Source organism: Leishmania mexicana, chromosome 28 (assembly GCF_000234665.1).
Source record: "Leishmania mexicana MHOM/GT/2001/U1103 complete genome, chromosome 28".
NCBI classification, from domain to species: Eukaryota; Euglenozoa; class Kinetoplastea; order Trypanosomatida; family Trypanosomatidae; genus Leishmania; species Leishmania mexicana.
Window position 1 is genome coordinate 679,273 of NC_018332.1, and position 22,041 is coordinate 701,313.

Below are 22,041 nucleotides of genomic sequence, written 5' to 3' on the forward strand. Positions count from 1 at the left end.
ATGGTCAGTGCATCACCCACACTACACACCAAGCAAGGAATGCCACAAGGGAGCAGGGCGGCGGAAGGCATGCACAGAAACTCGGCTGTCCTCTCGACTCCGTCTATTCGCCTCTTCAATTCACCCGCAACCCAAGTCGGACTCCCCGGACAGCGCGCACGCGACATGCGCTGTTCATCTTGCGGTGTGACCGCACTGGATCGCGGGGGATGGAGTGGTTGAAGTTGCATCTCCCTGGTGGAGAAGACAGTTGTCTATAGTCATGGGCTTGCTACCCGCGGAGAGACGCGGTTCGCCTCCCACGCGGCGGGGAGACGTTCGGCAGCGCCTCCGGTGCGTTCGCCGCTGAGGCTGCGCTCGCCCCCGAGAGCTTCCAGTTGCGTGCGCATCCACTGCGCCACTGCGTGCGCATCCGTGTTTGCCGTCTCCGTCGTCCTTCTATTATCGCTGAACACAAGAGACGCGTGACCGGCGCACTGCGCTGCCCAGTTGAAGCTCTGCTGTAGCTGCGTCACCCACGACAGCCGCACCGCCGACGTGGACCTCCTCTGCGCAGATGGCGACTCACTGGCAACCTCAGCAGGGTCGAGAGCAATCGCGGCACACCACGACTCCACACAGTTCTTCACGCGACGCCAAAATGCGGCGTCCTCGACAAACAGCTGTGGAACGGCCTCCAACAAACCGCAGCACCAGGCTCCTGTGAGGGGAAGCGCGTCGTCGAGTACCGCCCGCCCCGATCCTGCTGCCGCAGCAGTCGGCCGTGTCGGATCCGAGGCAGATGAAGCAGAAGATGCTGAGACGTCTCCATCACTGTGCGCAGAGGCCGCGGCGCGCTCCAGGAAGGCGACGAACTCGTCCCTCAGAAGACTCTGATACGCCTGTCGGTAGTGGTGGTCCAACGCCGTGCCGCACGCCTCCAGCACCAGCGTCCAACCCACAACGTCCAGCGTGGCGATCCGCGTTGCGGTGGTTGCCGGCGAAGCTGCGGGGGTGGTGGTGCCGAAGACGAGACACGCCAGCAGCTGTTCAAACACCTGAGTCCCTGCGCAGTTCACCATAGCGCCGCAGTACAGCGCCAACACCCAGAGTGAGACGTCGGACACGGCTACATCATCCTCTTCGTGAAGGAGGCGGCGCGCGAGGTCGCCCCAGGCGTGCCGCAGCTGCAACGGTGCATTACACACGGCAGACGCTACGGCAGCTGTGCGGAAGAGAGGCGCCGAAGCCGCACTGCCGTTGTTGCGTGGGTATCTCATCTCCCCCACGCGCAGCGACGCGCAATCGGTCGACGACCGCGGCAGCGCGATTCCGCCGCGCTGCGGCGCATCGTCGCCGCCCCCACCTCGTCGGGGTAGCTCCACCGCGGAGGCGGAGCTTGCACGATCTGCGGGAGAAGAAGCGGTGCTGCCTGGCGCCTGATCTGACCCGGGCGACGGTGACGACGACAAGGACAGAAAGTGATCACTGCGCAGCAACATCTCTGCTTGATGGCGGCGCTGGATGTTCACAGCAGACATGGCAACAGCCTTGAATACCACCTCCAACATTGCCCACGAAATCCTCGCGCGCGCGTCGCGCAGGTAGTGCGTGAGAGGCAGAAGCGTAGTCGAAAACTCCGGTGCATTGACGGTCAGAGTGCACAAGTACAGCGCGTGTCGTGATGCCATCAACCGGTCCATGGCTATACGGTGTAGCAGAGACTCGAGTGGGGCTTGAGACCAGAGGGGCGGTGTAGAGAGTCCCAGACGGCCTGGCTCTGTTCGGGCAGTGGTACCGTGGCTGGCACCCTCAGACGCGCTCATCTTCGCTGCAGAACGGGAGACGGGTGACAGAGCAACGGCGCTCCTGGAACACGTCGCCTCCGCGGTGGTGGTGCAGGGCCCCTCCCGACGCTGCATGGACCCTCTGGAGCTGAATGGAGCGCTGCGCAAGACGTACTCGACAGACGATTTGGCGCTGCTGATCAGCACCAGGCTCAGCAGCTGGGGCGACCGAGCTCTTGTGCAGCGAAGCACTTCAGCATCCACGTACGGCATCAGCCGCGTCACCTGCTCCCGAAAGCACACAAGGAGGGGATCGATCGAGACGCCTTCCTCGTCACCGTCGCGGGGCGCGCTCAGCCGTGCAGCAGCACCGGCCTCCGCCACGCCGCCTCCGCACTTCGCCAGCGGCACTGCCTCAGCCCCTGTTTCGTCGCTGAAATGGTCGCCAAACTGTCCGTCCTTCTCGGCAGGCAGCGCCTGCGCCAGCGACTCTTGCGCGCACTGCTGCCACGGCATGCGACGAGTGATGACGCCTAGCATCTGCATTACCTCCACAGCATTCCCGTGCTCGCCGTACGGCACAAAATCGGCCACCACATCGAGCAGCGATGCGTACAAGAGTCGGAGCAGATGGCGCATTCTCTCAGTCCTGCCGTCGCGGCAAGTACGCAACGTACCCTGGCCAGCACCCTGCTCTGCCCCACTGAACCTCGCTGCTGCGCAAGTGAGCATTTCTTCGTAGGCTATAAGGCGCTCGTGAAGCTCGTTCGTCACCACCAGCACGTTGCAGAAGCGTTGCCCATGCTGCTGGTGCGGCGCGGTCGTATGCGATGTCCCCACCTCGGCCTCACCGTTACTATCACCGTCAACCTCTGCAACAGCTGCCCATGGTGATCCTGACAAGCCTACGCGGGATAGGTTTGCATCATCCACGCCTGCACCACCACCGCTACTGGCGTCACCCTCGCCGGATGCGGCGGCGAGATCAGTGTGCTGCCTTCTCGCACGATGGAAAAGCACGACGGCCTCGGCGCAGCTCGTGCGCAGTCGTGCCAAAAAACAGCGGAGCCGCGACGTGGCGAGCGACGGCCCGTCCCTGGCCGCATCGCAGCGCTCAACGAAAGACGAAGCGGCCTCTGAAGTTACGTCGCAAGACACAGAGGCAGCGCTGACCGCGCCACGGCTGCCGTCACAATTAGTCGCCGCTGAGAGAGGCTGTGCAGAGTCGGCGCCCTTCTGCGATGCTGCCAGGACGGAGTACAGCGAAGAAACAAGGCAGATGCCGACGTGGCGCGAGTGGCGGCTCGTGAGGACCGCGTCATGCAACTTGCGCAGCCACGGCGACGGAGACTCCCGCAGTGACCCGTCGAGGCGTGGAGCAGAGTTGGATGCGACAACGGCAGCAGAGGCAAAAGGCGGAGGCGTCGGTGTTGCTGCTGTAGCGGCGAGGTCGGCGCGCGCTGTTGACTGCGCGCTCGATGACTCGCTATTCGCAACCTTGCACGGCGGTGCACTGGATGACAGACCCCGCGACGGGGCCGCTGGTTTAGCTGAGATGGTGGCAGACGACTCTCGATGATCAAGGAGTTTCTGCAGCGTCGACAGGGGAAGCAGCCGAAGCCACGTCGCCTCCACCATTGTTACTGCCGGCAACGCCCCGCTGTGTGCTGTCAAGCTGCTCAGCAGCGCCTCCTCAATGCGCTGGACCGCCTTCTGGGCAGAGAGGGCAGCAGCATTGCCTCGATCATGCTCTGTGGCCTCCTCCACAACACCAATTCTGGTAGGGTTTCCGCTTTCGTCGCCGTCGGTTGCGGCCGAATGCCCGCGAGCGCCTGCGTCCTTTGGCGCCGTCGAATCTGGCGTTATGGTCGATGGTAGCCCTTTGTCCGCCGCGGTGGCGTACACGGCGGCGCGACGTAGCGAGTCCATGATGAAGCCACCGTTGCCAGAGGTGGACTCTACGCCCACTGCGGTCTCTGCGGGGTCAGCAGACGACGTCTTGCCGAGCATACCGCGCCCAGACGTACGCTCCGTGAGGCGCCCCAAGGTCACCGTCGCGGCGCCGCGTGCCGCAATGCTACTTAGCACTCGCACAATGACGGCCACCTCCGCAGCGGAGAAAATGGCCGTTACCGCTGCGCCGTTAACTGGTGTGTCGCCCCTCCAACGGGGCATCAGCTCGCCGTCGCTCGTCACTGCGCCGGTACGATCGCTTGCGCCCCTCAACACTGAATCTCGCTCAAAATCGAGCGGGTGCCCCACGTGTGCCCTTTCTAGTGGAGGGGTCGACGGTGCGAGAGCAGCGCGAGCAGAAACAATCCGCAGAAGCTCCGCGTACACCTGTGCAAGGTAGACCCGCGCCGATGGTAGACCGATGTCCTCCTCCTCCGTCGAGCGCCACCAGGCAAGCAGCGCCGAATCCATGTCGGGCGGCGCCGTCGGCACAGATGCGTCGGTGCCGCCGTTGGTCACCGTCTCACCTGTGCGGGAACGATCGTCTGCAGCGCGACCTGGCGCTGCAGACGGCATCGCGGCTGGCGCAGAGGTAGATGCCGCCGCTGGTGGCATCAGATGAACCGCCTCCATGATTCCTCGCGACTGTGCTTGGATGTAGCGGGTCTTCTTGATCCATAATTCGACAGCGCCGTGCAGCGCGCGGGTCCACACATGCGTCTGCGCCGCCCCTGCTAGTCCCACGAGTAGTGCCACCGCCTCACCTGTTCCTGTCTCCTCCGGTGCCGACAGCGGTGCCCTTGCGCCCGGCGCGGTGGCGTCGACGGCGCCGTTGTCGGCCACCCTCACAGGGGTGCCGTCCACGGGCGTCGGCGTGGCACTGGGGTACCTGGGAAACAAGCCCAGCAGCTGCTCAGCCGCATCCACGCTCGCGCCAGTCTGCGTCCACACAGCGAGAAGGCCTTTGACACAGCGCTCGAACCCGGCCTTCACACGCTCGGTGTGCTCTTGTGCAGACGCCTGTGCAGGTTCTGGCGTAGCAGCGCCAGCGCCAGCGACCCACTTGCCACAGACGGACGGCACCATGGCAACGAGCCACGCGCACATGGTCGCCAGCTCCTCCAGTTGCGTGTAGCATGCATCCACTTCTTCATTCGGCCAGCGCCGCTCTCCATACGCCGCGACATCGCCGCCTTGCTCACTGCCTGCGCTTGCGTGCGCCGTCCTCATCACCTCCTCCACCTGCTGCGGCAGAGACTTCATTTTCGACGAGATGTAGGCCCACATGGTGCTCCACAAAGACGGGCACGCGCGTGTGGTGTACAGGGACATCACCGGCGCCACTGCTCGCCACTCGGCACGGCGCGCAGCCAGCTGCATCGCATGTGACGGCGTGGCAGAGGAGCGGGTACCGCTGAGCTCCCAGCCGGCGCGGGTGCCCGGATGTAGGGTGGGGAGCAGCGAGCGCAACGTCAGTGCAGCAGGAGCTGCCACAGCCCGCTGCAGGGCGACCATGAGGATCTGCGCGCGTTGGAGCGACAAGGCCGCACAGCTCTCCAAGAGGGAGTCGCTGAAAGTGTACAGCGCCACGCGAGAAAGGCCGTACGGGTGCGCCGTCTGCTCCGCAAGTAGTCCCACAAGTGCAGAGCGTGAGCCAGGCGGTGACGTCGCATCTCCAGGCGAAGAGAAAGGCTGAGCTCGCAGCAGCGGCCACACATCACCTGCCGGCCACGAGGCACTCATCCGCTCCGCAATGAAGCGGTCGACGTCAAGCGCGTAGATGCAGACGGTGTTGAGTCGGCGCCTATCAGCGGCCCGGTGATGCGGCAAAACAGGCTTCGCAACAGAAGCGTCAGCAGCCGCAGATGCCTTGACGGGAGCTGGAAAGGCACTCTCCTTCCCACACTGCAAAGTCCCCAAGAAGAGAAAGAGTAGCTCATAGCCCAGTCGTTGTCTGCTCTCGCTGCCTCGCACGACCGCGATGACGTCGCTCCACGCAGGGGCACGAGGCCGCGCGGAGTGCGGCGGAGCTGCAGCGACTGTTGATGATGAGGCCGTGCCTCGTGCAGTGCCACCAGGCAGAGTCTCGGTGGGCGGACGCCGCTGCTGCTGCCGCTGATCTGACACCGATGCCGCCGATGGGGAAGGTGACGGAGATGCGTCAGATGCCGTTGGCAAGAGGCAGAGGGCGTGTTGCACGATACACGAGTGACGATCCAGCACCGTGGGCCAACACAAGGAGCGCAGCTGCTGCACCACGCCTTGCAGTGTCGAAAGGGTGGAGTGGTCAACGCTGAACGAAGCAGAGGAGGTCGAACGGTCTCCATGGCTGAGTCCTCCCATGGCGGATGGCAACGGGCTGATGCGCTCGCAGCGCTTTGGTGCGCAGGATTTGGAGAGAAAATCGGCAACACCGAAAAACGCTGACCAGCACGCGACTCGACCGCTCCCCTCCGGTTCGAGTGTCAGCCAAGGGGCGCTGAGCTGCTGCAGCACATGGTCCCGGTCGTTTGCAGAGAGCGCTGGAAGGTACAAGAGAAGGCAACGCAGCACCACACCGATGCAAATGTCCAGCACGGCAATGCTGTAGGATGGCGCCGCATCCGCTCGCTCACCCAACGCCAACGACGACGATTGTGCTCCGGTGGTCTCGTGTGCGCCCGCGTCACCCGCCGAGCCCTCAAGCGTTGACGACGACTGGCTGGCATGAGACGCCACCGTGTCCACCTTCGAAATCGACCGAAGGTACTGCTGGGCCGCGGTGCGCAGCTCCTCATCCACACCGCCGTCGCCGCTAAGGGGCTTATCTGGGATATCAGACGCTGCGGGTGGCGGGTGCAGCGCCACCGGCGGTGACACGCGAAAGCGGCGCGCAACAAGACACAGATGCGTGTACGTGCCCTGAGCGGCGGCGGCGGCATCTGCTTTAACTGACCCTGACTGCACCGCCACCGCGTTTTCCAGTAGTGCACGGTACTCCGCGTGCATCTTCGCCTCCTCGCGTGCAGCCTTGAACGAGCTCAGCGTCTGAAGAAACTCGATAAGATAGGGTAGCAGCTCCCGCGTCGCCCCATCAACGAATTGGTCTGGTCGCGTTGCTACGTGGCCGTCAGGCTGGGCCGGTGTGCCGCTGATGCTGGCAGCTGCCACAGGGCCACATTCGACGGGAGTTGCGTCGCGAGTGTCGACGCTGTCACAAGCAGCTGAGCGGACAGGCAGCGCATCGAGTGCGAAAGGTCGACCTCCTTCAGTCAGGTGAGAGAGCAGCACACCTTGCACTGCACGCTGCCTACGGTTCCACAGCGCCATGGACGCCTTCAACGATGGCGCCGCCGGCTCAGTACCACTGCTCGGCAGGCCTGCCGCCGCTTCGCAATAGTGCTGCTGGCGCCCCCACGCGTCGTACCACACCTCTATCGCCTCCAGACGACCATACCGACACGGTGTAGGCGGCGAGTCACCAGTCGACGCGGCAAATAGCTCTCCAGCACCAGCGCCATCACAGCTATTCACTGGCGCCTTGTCCGCGTGCGAAGGGGACAGTACCTGGTGCACAAACTCCATGAGTGTCTCCGCACTCAGCTCCGGCACGACGATGGGTTCGTTGAGCCAATCCACCACCGAAAGCGGGACCTCCAGCACGGCCAGCGTCTCCGCTGTCGACATCTTGGCGGAGGCGACCGCTGCTCCCCCTGGTCCCGCAGCCGCAGCCTTGGCAGAGGCACCTGTGAGGTGGAGGCGGACCGTTGTCACCGCTTGGCTATCGCCACCCAACGCTGAGGCCAGATGCTCCGCCAGACGACTGTGTGCCACTGCCTCGGCGCACCAAAGCTCGAACGCGACCGCGACCTTGTCACTTTTCCGTAGTGCCTCGTAGTTCTTGCGAAACGTGTGGTGCGATTTGACAAGGCGGCGCAGCGCAGCAGAGTTCGGCACACCGGTGTTCGTGTAAGTAGTGGAGGGCGGTGGAGCTCGCTGCGGCGGCGTGCCTGGGGCGCACGACGCAGGCCCGCTTGGCTGGCCCGGCGCGGATGTGTCGATTCCGCTCCGACGGTCCCATTTACGGCGGTCGCCACCCCTACGCCCCGCCGACCCGCTCCAGGTTGTGCTCACCTCCTCTTCTGCCGTTCTCACGTAGGTGGCCGAGGCACTCCCAGGGCCGCTTCGCCTCACGGGATGAGAGCCTCGTCGACCGTGGGCAGAAACGCCACCGGCCGAGAACGGCGCCGCCGAAGAAGGGGAGTCGCCACGGCGACCAGACGAGTGCATGTGGCGCATCTGCTTGTGTGGCGAAGGGCCCGGCTGCTGCTGCTGCTGCGCTGGAAGCTGTACGTGACCCGACCTCTCTCTGAGGGTAGTCGGGCCGTGTTCGCTCTGGTGCAAGGAACCCCCCTGCGAACCGCTTCGCCTTTCCTTGCTCTGCCTCTTCCTGTCCCGAGACGACTGTTCTTGCTGCGTTGGTTGCTGGCGTCGCTGCTTGGCGGTAAAGCGATGCGAATTTTCTTTCCGCGCTGGAGCGCTTGCGTCAGCACCACTCACGGAACTGCTGCTGCTGAGCACTGGATGCACAGGTGCTTCATTGAGGTCAAGGAACGACTCCGGGGAAGCCGGCGGCACATCCGTGCCTGTGGAGGTGGACGGTGTCGTAGTTGTCGCAAGCGCGCGCACAGCCACGCCGAGCTGTAGCCCCAGTGGCCTGCCTCCCCCATCAACCGCGACGCCAGCCTCAAGCAATCGTCGGACTTGCCTATTGTGGGAGCGGCGGAGCACCGTTACACCTTGTGCGACTGCGTGCTGCTGGCTGCTCGCTGCGACCCGCGCGGGATGCCGTCGTGCGCCTGTCGAGGCGAGCATCCGTGTAGCAGCAACTGAAGACGTCAACAGCGAGCACAGCAGCGCCTTTGAAAGGAGAGCGCGCAGCGAGAGGGGTGGCGCAGCCAACACTCGTGGCGACGGGAATGACGGCAGTGGGTCGCACTGCGGCCATGTGCGGGAATAAAAAGAAAGCCTAATGGGCACCATGCCGTGGGGCGCAGTACACTGTTTGGTAACGGCCGCGACGTTCGTCACAGGCGACTCCGTGCGAAACGCACGGAACGGGTAGCCAACGCCGCGCCGTGGGAAAGATGCGCACGGCCAGCGGGTCACGGTCTGCGGAGGGGCGGACGCCGCTGCGTCTGCCGGACTTGACAGCCGAGTCGAGCTATCTACCCCTTCCGCATGTGCCAGCCCGTGCCCGGTGCCACTCGCAGCCGTACGCGTCGACGATGGCCCCATGTGGCACACGGGGGAGGCGAGGGAGACTGAAGGGGTCAGGGCACAAAAGGGACAGAGGCGAAGGTGCGCTGCTGGGTCTCTCTGTGTACGTGCGATACTCAGCAACGGCAAGCACGGGGCTAAGGCGTGATGTCGCACGCACGAGACGACAGATACGCTTGAGCCGCCAGGAAAAGCCTCCAACCGCTGTGGCGATACGTATCTTCTACTGGGAGACAGGTGGCGCAGAGAGGACAGAGCGCACGAATCGACAGTGAAAAAACAAAGCTGTGGATGCGCTCTGCTCCGCCATGCAACACAGCCAGTGCCTCCTCCGCACGTGTCGGTGTATGCGAGCGGCGGCTATTACGGGAGGTACGTCCGTTTCGACGTCCTATGCTTTATGTGCGTTCTTACGCTTATCAGTGATGTGGAGTGAGTGAGAGAGTGAGTGAGTGAGGCGCGTGGCGTGGGGGGGGGGGGGGGCGAACGGAAAGGGCCAGGTGTCAGCGACCAGAGAAACAAAGGAGGCAGCAGTCACCCGGGGGATGTCCGAAAAAGCAGCGCCTCCTCCTCGTGATGCTGCGTAGCCTTGTCGCTGCGTATGGGTGGCTGGTAATGTGGTGGTGCGTGGTGCAACGCCGCTTACCTCGATAGGGCGGACACAGCGATGCCTGCCCGTCTCTGGGTGCGCGAGTGTCTGGGAATCTGCACAGGCGCGTGTAATGGATGCTGCTTCTGACGCCCGTCCTCCTCTACTCCCCCGACCCTCTTCCTCCAAGAAGAGCGAAGAGAGCAAAGGAACGGAGAGGAGAAGCGCTCCGAAGCGGGCAGAAAGGGGAAGAGGCAGACAAGCGCACCGGCCGTGATGACGTCCGTGCCAGGTGTCACGTGCTGCAGCCGTTGATGGGGTGCTGTTCCTGCTCCGACCATTCACAAGGATACAAAAGGCGGAAAAAGAAAAACACGTTGGGAGTGAGTCGAGAGGAGGCGGGCAGAGGAGTTGACGAGGCGGAGAGCGTGTACGTTGGTCGAGTGGCCCTGTGGGACATGCGAAGAGCACAGCATGCGTGCCCGCGCACGGGGTGCAGAAGAGTGCGGGCAAAAGAAAAGGAGGTGGCAATGCACACTTCATAGCGCACACGCATTCGACAGCGCACCGCTTTCTTTGGTACTTCGCTTTGCTTTGTGCCCATCTGTGTGCGCGTCCATCGCATGATTCGTCTTATCCAGTCCCACCACCGTAGAGCCACGTCCCGGGCGTTAAACATCAACACAACGCCAGCGAAAACGAACAACAACAACCCTCCTAGACGATAAGGGAAGAGGGAGACGCATGCGACGACGACGATGAGGAGGTGGTGGTAGTGGTGGTGGTGGTAGTGGTGGCGGGCAGCACCACGACCACAAGACACACACGTCACAGACAAGCATTGAATTTGAGGGTACGGAGAGTGGAAGAGGAAGTAGGCGGAGGAGGCGGCAAAATGCCACACAGTTATTGTGTACGTGCGCCCGTGTGTGCCGTCCGCGCTCCTCCCCCGCCTTACGCCCCTCGTCCTGCCTCCTATGAAGAAAAATGCTGAGCGAAGCACCAAAGGAAAATGTGAAGGTACCGCGCAACGTGGTGCTTGGAAGGGGCGCGGCGAGTTAAGGCGAAGGGCGCGGGCAGACACAGCGCCGTGCGCCCGTAAGCTTGTGTCTCCCCCATTCGTTGGAGTGCACAGCGGACGTGCGTGCGTAAGGAGGGGAGGGGGCAGACCTTCTCTCTCTCGCTCACTCCTCCCCGCCTCCCTCTCCCCCCTTCACAGGCACACCGCTCGGCTCGCACGCCTTCATCTGGCACTGCGCTCACCGCTGCCTTTGCGATCTCTGTTGCCTCTTGTTTTTCCTTTACCGTGCCCCGTGTCTACGTCCCCCACACATACACACACGCACACATCCCTCACAACGGGCCATCCTTGCCCTTGGCCCAGTACTTGGCGAAGTACGCCCATGCGTTCAGGAGTAGCGACACTGCCTTTCCTTCTGCGTTGTTGATCTGGTCTTCGGTCAGCGAGTTCAGGGCATGCCACGCCTCCTGCTCCACCGCCTTCTTGTTGGCGCCGTCGCTCTGGTGAGCCTTTTTCATCTTGTTGACACGCATGGCAACGTCCAGCGCGCTCTCGCTGCCGTTGGCAGAGGCGGTGGAGGCGCCCGCAGGTGAACCGGGAGTTGGTGTCTGCTGTTGCTGCTGCCCTGCAGTACTCGAGGCTTCATCCATCCAGATGCGCGACGGCGCGAGGTAGAAGCGGCGCGCGTTGACCAGGGAGCAGGAGGCGGCAACCCTCTCCGCAGAGGCATCCACGGCTGCCGTCACATTCACCGGCGCATGCATCAGCAAACCGCACCCAACGCCGCACGAGTGCACGAGAAGGCCTCTCGGGCGGCCCACCGCGCCGCCAGCGGAGACGGAAGCGAGCAGCTTACGGATCATCACCCCGAGCACACAAGTGACGCGGAGTTTAACAGGTTTCGAAAGAAACAGTGCAGGTGGTCTGAGTCCCCTCCTCCTGACAAGGATGCCAAGATGTGAGGGTCTGCCTTTTGGTGTCCACGCGCGCAGCTGCCAATCGTTCTGGGGGGAGGGAGGGGGGAAGGGGATGTCGAATCCGCCCGTCCCTATCTCCAGGTCCTACTACCGCTAGCAAGGGCACACTCGCTCACTTACGTGACGCTCACGCGCGCACACACACGAAGCAATGGGTGGAGCTAGAGGCACCCCCTGTGCGATGTCGAGTGTCCCCGAATCGGTGTCTGAGAGGGGAAGGGGTATGAGGCCGATGTGCCCTGTCTGCGAACCAAGCTGACAACCTGAAAGGAAAACAACGTGATAATGACTGCACGCCCTCTTCGCGTGTCCGTCTGTGATGCCTATGCCGTATGGTCGGCGCTTCGTGTGTCTGTGTCTATGTGCGTGCGTTTCGATGGCTGCCGTGACGACCAAGCAAGCCTGACCAAAGTCTGTTGGCCGCCGCCTCTGTGCGGTTGCTCAGACGGCGCGCTGTGCTCACGTTGCGGATGCTGCCTAGTGCGCTGCCGTCGTCGTCTTTAGGAGACTTTTTTTGTCCGTTCCTCACATGCAACAAGATAAAACTGCATTTCGGGGGGAGGGACGGGGGCGACCATCCCGGTGGAGTCGCGCGCAGCGAGCCGCCACAATACGAACAGCAACACCGCGCATGATGGTTGGTGTTCGTGTTGTGCGCAATGGGCAACACACACACACACAGACACAGATGGAGAAAGCCGTCAGAAGCGGCAGAGAAAAGGGGAGAAATGAGGGTCGGCGAGTTCAGTATGCGTGTGAAAGAAATGTTGCCCGTCAGCGTTCAACTCCGATACATGAGGACTGCGAACAGGCTACCATAGTCCGCCCTTCTACACACGCGCACACCGCAGAGCCCCCCCCTTCGTCTCCCTCTGTGTGTGCGCGTGTGTGGGAGCCGAAGGAGCGCATCGCTGACAAGTAGCCGGCGCACCACTCGAACGCCCCACGACCACCGTGCCACTTGAGAACAGCCTCCCGCCTACAGCGTAAAGTTGCCGCCAGCGTGTGAAGCAGAACGAGGGGGAGGGGGCAGAAACCCATCATACACCAACCCACCCTATCGTTCCCCCTCCCCCCTCAACGCAATGCTCGGCCTTCTAAGCTACAGTGCGGTTATGGCATGTGCATTCTTCTCTCACATGTGCATATTGGCTCAGCACGTCCCGCACATGTCGCCGGATTCGCTCATCGTCTTCTCGCTTTGCTGTCCATCGAGCCAGCAGCACCACCACCACCACCCCACTGAGCCAACATGGACAACTGACATCAACGGCGAAAAAGGCGCGTGGGCGCCACAAGTAAACACACGGAATAAAGGCAAACAACCACAAGTTACGTCTGTCTCCTCCACGCGCCAGCCAAGACGGCACGCGTGGGCGTGCACAAAGTACGCAGGGAAGAGGGAGAGGGGGAGGGGAGGGGCGACATGGGACTCGTGCCGGTGTTCCCATACCTGTGTGCGTGTGCGCTTACCCAAATCACCACTGCGGCCCAAGAAAAACAGCAAAGCAAGGAGAGAGGCACCGCACATCAGCTTCAGTGCCCGAAGGAGGAAGTAACAACAGTGTCCCAGAAAAGCTGCAGATGGAGACCACACCATTCTGGGAATCGCGCTCTGTGGGCATGTCGGTGCGCTCGTATGGCTGCGCACATGTATACACACACACAATGACGCACACGGACAGACGTGACCAAAGACATTCTCGTTCTATGAGGTGACCGTCTCTGCGGGCAGTGTATGTCAGCACTCGACGCAAGTGCAGCGTATATATGCATGTAGCTCTGTATGCGCTTGGTGCGTGCGTGTAAAACCTGCTTAGTCTCTTGGCCGTGCTCACACGTAAGCCTCGATGAGGCGGAGAATTTCATCGCACTCTGTGCGCAGGTTCTGCGCGAGGCGGCGACGCGTCTCCTCGGAGGTGCCCGCAATCGGCATGAACTCGGAGATGCGCACCACTGACATGCGCAGCCGGTCTGACTCCTCGCCGGTCATGGCGTTCGAGCTCGTCTCCTCCTTCACGCGCAGACGCATCACCACTGGTCGGTTCATGCGGCCCTGCGCCAGCTTCGCGATGTAGAGAGGGTCCTCCTGCGCACGACGCTTCAGCTCTGCCGCCTCCATCCCGAAGAACTCGATGCCGGCTTCGTTGAAGAGCGTTAGCCACGCCTGAGAGACGTTGTCCGTGACCTGGATGGAGACAAGGTAGCGCTGCGTCGGCGTGACGGTCTTGTCGCACTTCTCGCAGCGAAAGCGGTCGCCCTGCGCACCCTCCTCGGTCACCTTTTTATTGCAGGTCGGGCACGCGTCGTACCACTGGGCGTCCTGCTTGAAGTAAATCGGGACGCATCGGACGTCGACGTACTCGGGCTTCAGGCCCCGGCCGATCCCATCCGACTGGATCTCGTCCAGATACTTGCGGCCGCGGTCGCTCTCGCCACCGGCCCCGCTCGCCGCGCCAAGCCCCTGCGACGACAAGGACATCACATTCGCGCCGCCAGTCGTCACATACCACGTTGCGAGTTTCTTGACATCCGGCAGGTCTGTCGGGTTGATGTCAATCTTAGTCTGATAGGTGGATGAGAGGGTAACACCGTCGAAACTGCCGACCTTCAGCTGCCGCAGCGCCACAACGGTGCCGACCGGGTAGCACCACGCCTTTGCCTCGTCATTCCAGAAGGTGACCTCCACGGCCGCCGTCATGTCGCCCATCTTGACGTTTCGCTTCACGAGCTCTCGGCCCGTCGACTTTTGCGTGATGGACGACACTTCGTCTACCTTGAGCACAACGCCGAGCACATCGACGAGCGAGCCGACCTCGCGCTGCTTCAGAAGTTCGATCGGCACAAAGTTGTAGCGCTGCATCGGCAGCGCCGCTGTCGATGTGTCCTGCCGCGCCAGCATAATCTCCGAGCTGCGGTCAAACGTGAGCTCGTAGTCGTTGTTCACGTTGCTGAAACGCCGGTTCGCATTCTTCACCTGGCCACCGCTGAAGTAGTACACCTGTCCGTTGACGATGAGCGGCTCGAAGGTGTCGACGGCGTCATTGAAAACCGTTGCCCGAATCGCGGCCGACTCGTCAATGAGGGTAAAGGAGAAAAGCTTTCCCTGCGACGTCGGCTTGTTCCAGGTACGGACGTCCGTCTTGTCCGTCACACGGGCCCGAATCCACCACTTGCCGCCGAGAAACGGTGTGAGGGAGTCGATGGGCTGGATCTGGTGGCTGCCCGGCTGTTGCATCGTGACAGCTGTATGGTTGTGTGTGGGGGAGGGGGGAGAGAGGGAGGGAGGCGAGGCAAGGCAAGGCGAGGCGGAGAGCGTGTTCACGCGAACAGATCGAAGACGCCTGTGTAAATTTTTCTTTGTTCGTGTATGCTGGCAAGCGGCTCTTTGCCGGCTCGTTGCAGCGGCAGTGAAGAACAAAGAGAGAAGGTGGGTGGGAGATCGAGTGGGAGTGGGGAAGCGAGGTAGGGAGGCGTCTGTTTGCCGTGCAGGCGGCGATGTCGATGAGCTGTGTAGCGTTGCCGCTCTCGAGGTTGTGTGTGTGTGTGTGTGTGTGCACGCGCGTGTACCTCCGTGGATGGAAGTGTTCAACGCCTGTCTATGAGTGTAGATGGCTTTTGTGCTTCTCGTCGCGTACCCTCGTAGGGAGCTCTGGATGCGTATACGTGTCTGTGCTGATGTGCGTTGCGTCGGCACTTGTCGGGTCTGTATGGGTTTATCGGTGAGTAGGCGTCCGTGCTGGATGAGTGCCACAGTGAATCGCTGTGGAGTCGGTACGCCTCAAGTCGGTGCTGATGATGGTGATGTAGCGGTGCTGCTGTGGCTGGTGCGCAGTTGCGAGGCCAGGTGAACGAGTCACAGGACGCGGCACGGAAAAGTAAGAAGGCAGAGGCGCAGAGGAAGACCACGGTTGAGAAAAGGGAAGGTGGGGTGAGGCGGCCTCGACGCGCCACGGGCACTTCTTCCTCGCAAGACACCGAGGGCACACAGCAGCCAGCAAAGGGGCACAGAGAAGCGCCAAACGGACGGTGGAGAAGGCCCTTGCACATGCGAGAGGCCACGTGCACGGAAGCCAAGAACAGCCAAGAGGGTTGGCGAGGCATCGGGGTGCATCGGCCCCCGTTCGAGGGTCGACGCGCAGGTGGAAGGCGAGGCAAGTGAGAGGGCTGCCCAAGACGCAGAAGACGAAGAGAGCCCGAGGAGCAGCTGACGTCGCTGATTAGGTGAGAGAAGAACGGAGCGCAGGCACACAAACACACTCGGAGAAAGTGCGCGCTGCGGCACGGCCTGCTTGACCAACAACACTACACGCCATTGTATCCAAGCATCATGTCCATCACCGGTCTGCAGGGATGGCAGTGACGCAGCCGACTGTGCCTACTTGTGTTGGTGGCTGCCGATGCCGTTTGTGCTTGTTGTGTTGGATGGATCGGACGTCCGAACGGGTGCGCTATCCGGCGAGGAGGTCGAGTCGGTGTGTGGAGGCACAGTTGAACAGGAGCGACGGAGAGAAAACAGAGAGTGCAGAGAGAGAGATACTGCGGTGATGGCGAGCATCACCACCCCAACCCACTATCACCCTTCCCGCTGCCCACCTCCTATTCTCTCTCTGCCTCGTCGTCCTCCTCGCTACTGTCGTCATCGTCGCTGCTCTCACTCGACTTCTCAGGTGCGAACAGCTCCAGCAAATCGGCTGTGCGCAGTCGCCCATCCCCGCCGCCCCCAGCGGGGGCCGCGCTTGCCACACTGCTGCTAAAGCAATACCCGCTCAGCGCGCGCTTCCGCTCGCAGAGTTGGCTGATGTTCTGCTCGATCGTGCCTTCGGCGATGAGTTTCGTGAAGGTGACCGGCTTGGTTTGGCCAATACGATAAATGCGGTTAAGCGCCTGCTCCTCCGTGCCAGGGTTCCACGACGGCTCCATCAGGAAGCAGTGGTTGGCGCAGGTCAGGTTCAGTCCGACACCGCAGCTGCTGATCGTGGCGAGAAGCACGCGCGGCGAGCCTGGCCGAGCCGCGTCGTGAAAGAGCTCCAGCAAGGACTGTCTTTGTTTCATCGTCATCGACCCGCTGTAAAGTGCGCACGACACCCCAGCCGCCTGCAGCCAGTGCTGCGCACAGCGAAGGTACGTCAGGAAGGTGCTGAACACGACCACCTTGTCCTCCACCGGCAGAGAACGGATCGTGTCGATCAGGTACTGCGTCTTTGAGCTCAGCTGCAGGCTCCAGTTGTTCATGTCGGTTAGATCCAAATGCAGCAGCACTTCGGGCGCCGGCCCGGCTGCACTCGTCCCGCCATCGCCAGCGCGGTCACCTCCGCCCGCAGACGTGTTCGGCTGCTGCGCCGTGCGGTCTAAAAGCTCTACCGGAACCAGCAGCAGCTCCGACGCCTTTGAGTTGCGCTTGCACAGCGGGCACCGCCGTGTTGCCTGCAAAGCGTGCCTGATGCACTCCTCGCAGAAGACGTGCGCACAGGGCAAAATCGCAGGACGGTTCACTGTTTCGAGGCAGATGATACACTCGCGCGACTCCAACTTCTGGTGCTTGATCTCCTCGATGAGGGACTGGACAAACTCCCGGGCTTTGATGGTGCGCAGCCGGCGAAGGACCACCGTCTGAATAAACTCATCGATGGCGCGCGCCGTCTGCTGATCCTCCTCGCGCTGCTGCCGCGCCGCCTCGCTGCTCGCACCGTTGGCGGCAGAAGAGCCGCGGTCGATCCCATCCGGCGCAGCGTTGGCGCCGCGGCCGGCCTCTGCACCCGGCAGACGGTGACACCGGCGGAGAGCCGCCACCACGATGTACGGGTGCAGGCACGTTTGCCGACAGCGCACAAGCATTTCGAAGGCAGTCGTGAAGGTGGCCAGCGGCGTGCGGGCCGCGTACGCCTCACGGTCGCGCAGTGCGTTTAGCTTTTCGGTTGCCTTGGCGTGAATCGACTGGTAGAAGCGCATCTCCTCGCGCGACAGGCCCACAGTGTAGGTGATCGCCCGCTTTGGCGGCAGCTCCAGTATGGGCTTCCCATCCACAATGGAGTCCGGCGTGCGGCGAAGCAAGATCGAGCCGAACAGGATGCTGAGCGCCGTGACGGGGCGCGGATGGAGCGGGTCGATGTTAAAGTAGCGAACAATTTCGCTGTTCCACCACACAAGCGAGCTGAAATGCGGCACGGTGAGGAAGCGGAGGAGAGGATAGAGGTCGTTGAGACTGTTCAGCACTGGCGTCGCCGTCACGACCCAGCGGCAGACGCCACTGAGTTTGAGGCACGCGCGACTCTGATGTGTGCGCATGTTGCGGATGTAGTGGGCCTCGTCCAGGATGATGCGACCCCACCGGATCATGAAGAGCTTGTCCACCTCCGTCTGCAGCCGCCGGTCAACGTCGAAATCGTCCACGTCGGAAAAGTCAGCGGCCATCTCCGGGGAGAGGCCTCCGCTCCTCGTGGCCCCTCTGTTGACATGCGTAGGGCCGAAGCGGGAGGCGGGTGGCTGCCTTTGACAGAGCGTCTGGTACGTGGTCAGGACGTAGTCGTAGGACTGCGCCACCTGGAAGAGGCTGAGGTGGCGCTTGCGAGCTCCGTAGTAGACGAGAATGCGTAGCGGCGCCGCGGCAGGCCGCTGCACGCAGTGGTGTATCTCACGCACCCACTGCGTGAGGAGGGAGGTCGGGCAAACAATGAGCGTCGCCGTCGACTCCACCAATGAGCCGGTTACGCGATCGATGCGTGGGGCCCGCGTCGTCTCGCACAACGCGATAAGCGTGCGCGTCTTACCTAGGCCCATGTAGTCGGCGAACACACCGCCACGCACGGTGCATGTCATCTCCTGCCCTCTCATGGACATGCTGGTATCGCCCTCTGCGCCGCCGTTGGGAGTGCGGGCGGCAGCATCTGTAGAAGGAGGGCACAATGTAGTTGTCAGAGCACGAGAGGCGGACGATGCCGTACACGAGCTCTCCGCATCAAAGTCATCGCCCTTCCCCAAGCCTCCACCTCCGCCACGGCCGCTGCCGCCACCAGCACCACTGCTGCCAGCGTAACTCACGCCATCCTCATCGCCGCAGCTGACGGCGCCGCTGTCGATAGTGCGCGTCACCTCCTTCGTCATGATGGGCGAGCCGGTGTCCACGTGCGCTGCCCGCGCGCAAAGAAGCGGCGGCTGCTCACGCAACAGCAGCCAGTAGAGCGCCTGCAGCTGAAAGGGACGCAGCTCCGCGCGTTCCCGCATCGTCGCTGGAACAGCGGCGCACGGCAGCGTGTCGAACTTCACCGACTGCAGTGCTTCCAGGAAGCGAACGAGTTCGCGGTGGCCAGCCGTGTCGCTCGACGTCATCTCCTCCTCGTCACTCCATTCGTCCCCGCTCTCCCCGTCATCGTCGTCGTCACTATCAGAGGAAGACGAGGACGACGACTGGGTACTCTGGCTGCCTAGGGCCACGGGAGAGAGAGACAAGGTTGCCCTGGCGGCCTCCCCCAGAACCACACGCTGCGTGGTGGCGGCAACGCCAGACAGCGCCGGTTCCGGAGAGTGTGCGCCCCGCGGACGACTTCCGCTTTCCAAGCCTGCGAGAACCCTGGAAGGCACTGGTGCAGCGGCAGACGCGCCCAAACCAAGCGGCGTGCCACTGGACATGGCAGCCGAGGAGCTTGCCTTTTGCAGAGAAGCGCGGACGTCCCTCACGGTGGTTGTGAAGGAAGCGATCGCCGCCGGCAGCGTTCCGTCGCACATCTCACAGGTACGCCTCGAGGACGAGTTAAGAAAGGTGCATCGGGGACACGAGACCTCGCCTGGCCCTGCAACAACGACAGGCTCATGGCCTGGCACTCCACCGCACGCACCCGCCAGTGCACCGGTGGAGAGAACCTGAGAAGACTCTGGCAGCGGTGCAGGTGAACCAACCGGCGAAGTTGAGGAGAGAGACGCGTGCGGCGGTCGGGGCCCCTCCACGCGGTGGCGACGACGATGGCAGAGCGCGCAGCTCTGCATCTGAGCCGTGTTCTCTGCGGTGCATCTGACACACCACCACGTATGCGGTGGGTGACTGCTTACCACCGTATGTGCGTGCGAAGACGCCGAGGCTGCAGGGAGATGCGGGACGGTACAGTTTCGGTCCGCGTTGTCGCTTGAGTTTGCAAAAGGCAACTGCTCCGGCGCCGCCAGATGAGACGGCGCACCAGTGTCGCCGTCGCGCTGCCGTCGACGATGCTGACGCTGAGAGTTGCGTGGCACAGCTGCTGAAGCCGCCGACACACTCGGTGTTGTCACCTCTCCGCTCTGGCGTTCTTGCTGCTGTTGGATACCAGCATCGATAGTCGGCGATGAGAACTGGTCCAGGCTGGCCAAAAATGCATCCACGCCCTCCATGGCCGTCCGTGAAGCCTTCCGTCGCACCCTACGGCTTCCTTGTCGGCAGCAGCAGTCAACCTCACTTGGGCCAAGGAGAAGGGGGAGGAGAGACACCTACCGTGTGTGATGGTCACAGTGAGGGTGGCGACTCCCTTTTTCCGTCCTCGCCCCTCCTCGGGCTGGATGTATGTGTGTGAGGGGAAGGGGTGGAGAGGGGGAGGGGAGGAACAATGCGTAAAGAGGCAACTCCACTGGAGCGCGCGCGTGCAGGAGGGAGGAAGGGGGACGGGCGTGAGGCGTGAGGCATGCAGAGACGGTAAGGAAGAGAAGCGACCAGAGACGCGTTCGCATTGCATCGCGGCCCAAAGGCCTCCCTCGTCCCCCCGCCCCCCCCCCGCCCGCGCGCGCGTAGCCGCTAAGAGCGGGAGCGAGAAGGGGCAAAGTGAACGAGGTGAAACAACGTAAAGAGGCGAGCACCGAAAACACATGAAGAACGTATTTCCTACGCGCATATATATATATATATGTATAGGGCAGAGAAGAAGGGGCGAGGGTGTGCGCACCGGGCCATGCCTTTCGCCCTCTCTACGTGTATCTCGCGGCACCGATGATGAGGCGTGTGCCCCCCCTTCCCCTCCCTCTCTACACCCTCACGCCCTTTTTATGTCCCAAAACGGAGCACGTTGCGTTAGTGGGCGCCGATGAGCACCTCTTCTCTTGTTCTTATGTCTGTTACCAGAACATGTGCACGTGGCGGTCGGTAGGCACGTGGCAGATTTCCTCGAGTGGAGTGAGAGCAGCAGCGACGCTCGCTTGCGCCTGTGCGTATGCCTGTGTGGCGGATACAAGGGACAGAGACACGCCTCTCTCGCAACGGCCGGTCTGTCAAGTGCCCGTAAACGCATACACATGCACACAGCACACCTCACACATACACACCCCATCCCGCCACCGTTCTCTGAGAAAAAGAAACGCAAGCGCATACAGCACACCATTATGTCGCCCGAGTCTTTATTTGACGTCCTTCGGCTCCCACTCAAGACCCAGCGTCCTCATCTGGATGGCCAGGCCCATCAGGTAGTCGATGCACTCAACTGCGCCCTTCGCCTTCTGCCAGGTGTCGGACCAGACATACATGCCATGCCGGCGCACAAGCACCGCGCACGACTCTGGGTACCTCTCCATGCACTCCGCCATGGAGGTCGTCAGGTCCTTCTCAAAGTCGGTATTCTCTATGATTGGGACGACGAGGGTGTCGCGAAAGCCCAGCGCCTTCTTTGTTTCGTTATTGATGATGCCCTTGATCATCTCAATGTGGGAGATGCGGAACTCGTTGTCGCACAGGAGGCTGATGAGGACACAGTTGGCGGAGTGCGTGTGCAGGCACGCCCCGGCGCCGCGCATGCGGTAGGCGTTGAAGAACAGCGGTGTACACTCCGATATCCTTAGCTCCTTCTCCGTGCGCGGCTTCTCGACGACATCCTGGTTGGCGTTCAGCACAAAAATCTCGTTCGGCTTGATGCGCTCCTTCTGCACACCGCTAGGGGCGATGTAGTAGTTCTCGCCCATCTTGATGGAGATGCCGCCGCCTGTGCCGGTGGCCCAGCCGAGGTCGTAAAACCGGCGGCAGAGCTCCGGGATGAGGTTGAACGGATGCTCCGGATGTGACTCGGGAAGGACGACGGACATGGCTTCGCGCGAAGTATGGCTGAGATGGTTGTGTGTGTGTGTGTGTGTGTGCGTGTGCGTGCGTCAGTGCGTCTATGTGTGCACGATTGAATCGGTCGCCGGTGCAGCGATCCTCACAATGGCAGAGAAGGGCAGTGAAAGATATCAAAGTGATCGACCTCATTCCCCCCCCAATAACACGCCACCGTGTTGCGAGCGAGTGCGAGAGGATGGGAGATACCGAACATCATAATCACAGAGGGAGGAGATGGACAAGACAGAATGCAGAGGCACACGCACGAAAAAGCGCACGCCGCACCACGGGCGTGCGTCTTACGCCTACCTCCTCCACTGCGCCAGTCTGTCGCTCACCTCCAGGAGGGATTCGCAAGACATCAGCAGAAGGAGGAGCGCGCGAGATGCAGAGTTATCTGCTGCAAGGCGCAGATGTACTGCGTCACTGTC

General features: G+C 62.3%; 5 protein-coding genes across 5 annotated transcripts; all 5 read right to left on the reverse strand.

Moving 5' to 3' along the window:
* Nucleotides 1–260: 260 nt before the first annotated feature.
* LMXM_28_1800 (conserved hypothetical protein) lies at nt 261–7,997 on the reverse strand (the record flags this gene model as incomplete). The annotated part of the gene is made up of 1 exon (XM_003876972.1): nt 261–7,997. The coding sequence occupies one exon, from the start codon at nt 7,995–7,997 to the stop codon at nt 261–263; it is 7,737 nt and encodes a 2,578-aa protein (XP_003877021.1).
* A 2,923-nt stretch (nt 7,998–10,920) lies between these two features.
* LMXM_28_1810 (conserved hypothetical protein) lies at nt 10,921–11,352 on the reverse strand (the record flags this gene model as incomplete). Its single annotated transcript, XM_003876973.1, has 1 exon — nt 10,921–11,352. The coding sequence occupies one exon, from the start codon at nt 11,350–11,352 to the stop codon at nt 10,921–10,923; it is 432 nt and encodes a 143-aa protein (XP_003877022.1).
* Nucleotides 11,353–13,399: 2,047 nt separating this feature from the next.
* On the reverse strand, nt 13,400–14,803 carry LMXM_28_1820 (putative replication factor A, 51kDa subunit; the record flags this gene model as incomplete). Its single annotated transcript, XM_003876974.1, has 1 exon — nt 13,400–14,803. The coding sequence occupies one exon, from the start codon at nt 14,801–14,803 to the stop codon at nt 13,400–13,402; it is 1,404 nt and encodes a 467-aa protein (XP_003877023.1).
* A 1,361-nt stretch (nt 14,804–16,164) lies between these two features.
* LMXM_28_1830 (DNA repair protein-like protein) lies at nt 16,165–18,894 on the reverse strand (the record flags this gene model as incomplete). The annotated part of the gene is made up of 1 exon (XM_003876975.1): nt 16,165–18,894. The coding sequence occupies one exon, from the start codon at nt 18,892–18,894 to the stop codon at nt 16,165–16,167; it is 2,730 nt and encodes a 909-aa protein (XP_003877024.1).
* A 2,025-nt stretch (nt 18,895–20,919) lies between these two features.
* LMXM_28_1840 (conserved hypothetical protein) lies at nt 20,920–21,597 on the reverse strand (the record flags this gene model as incomplete). The annotated part of the gene is made up of 1 exon (XM_003876976.1): nt 20,920–21,597. One exon carries the CDS (start codon nt 21,595–21,597, stop codon nt 20,920–20,922), a length of 678 nt encoding a protein of 225 aa, XP_003877025.1.
* Nucleotides 21,598–22,041: the final 444 nt, after the last annotated feature.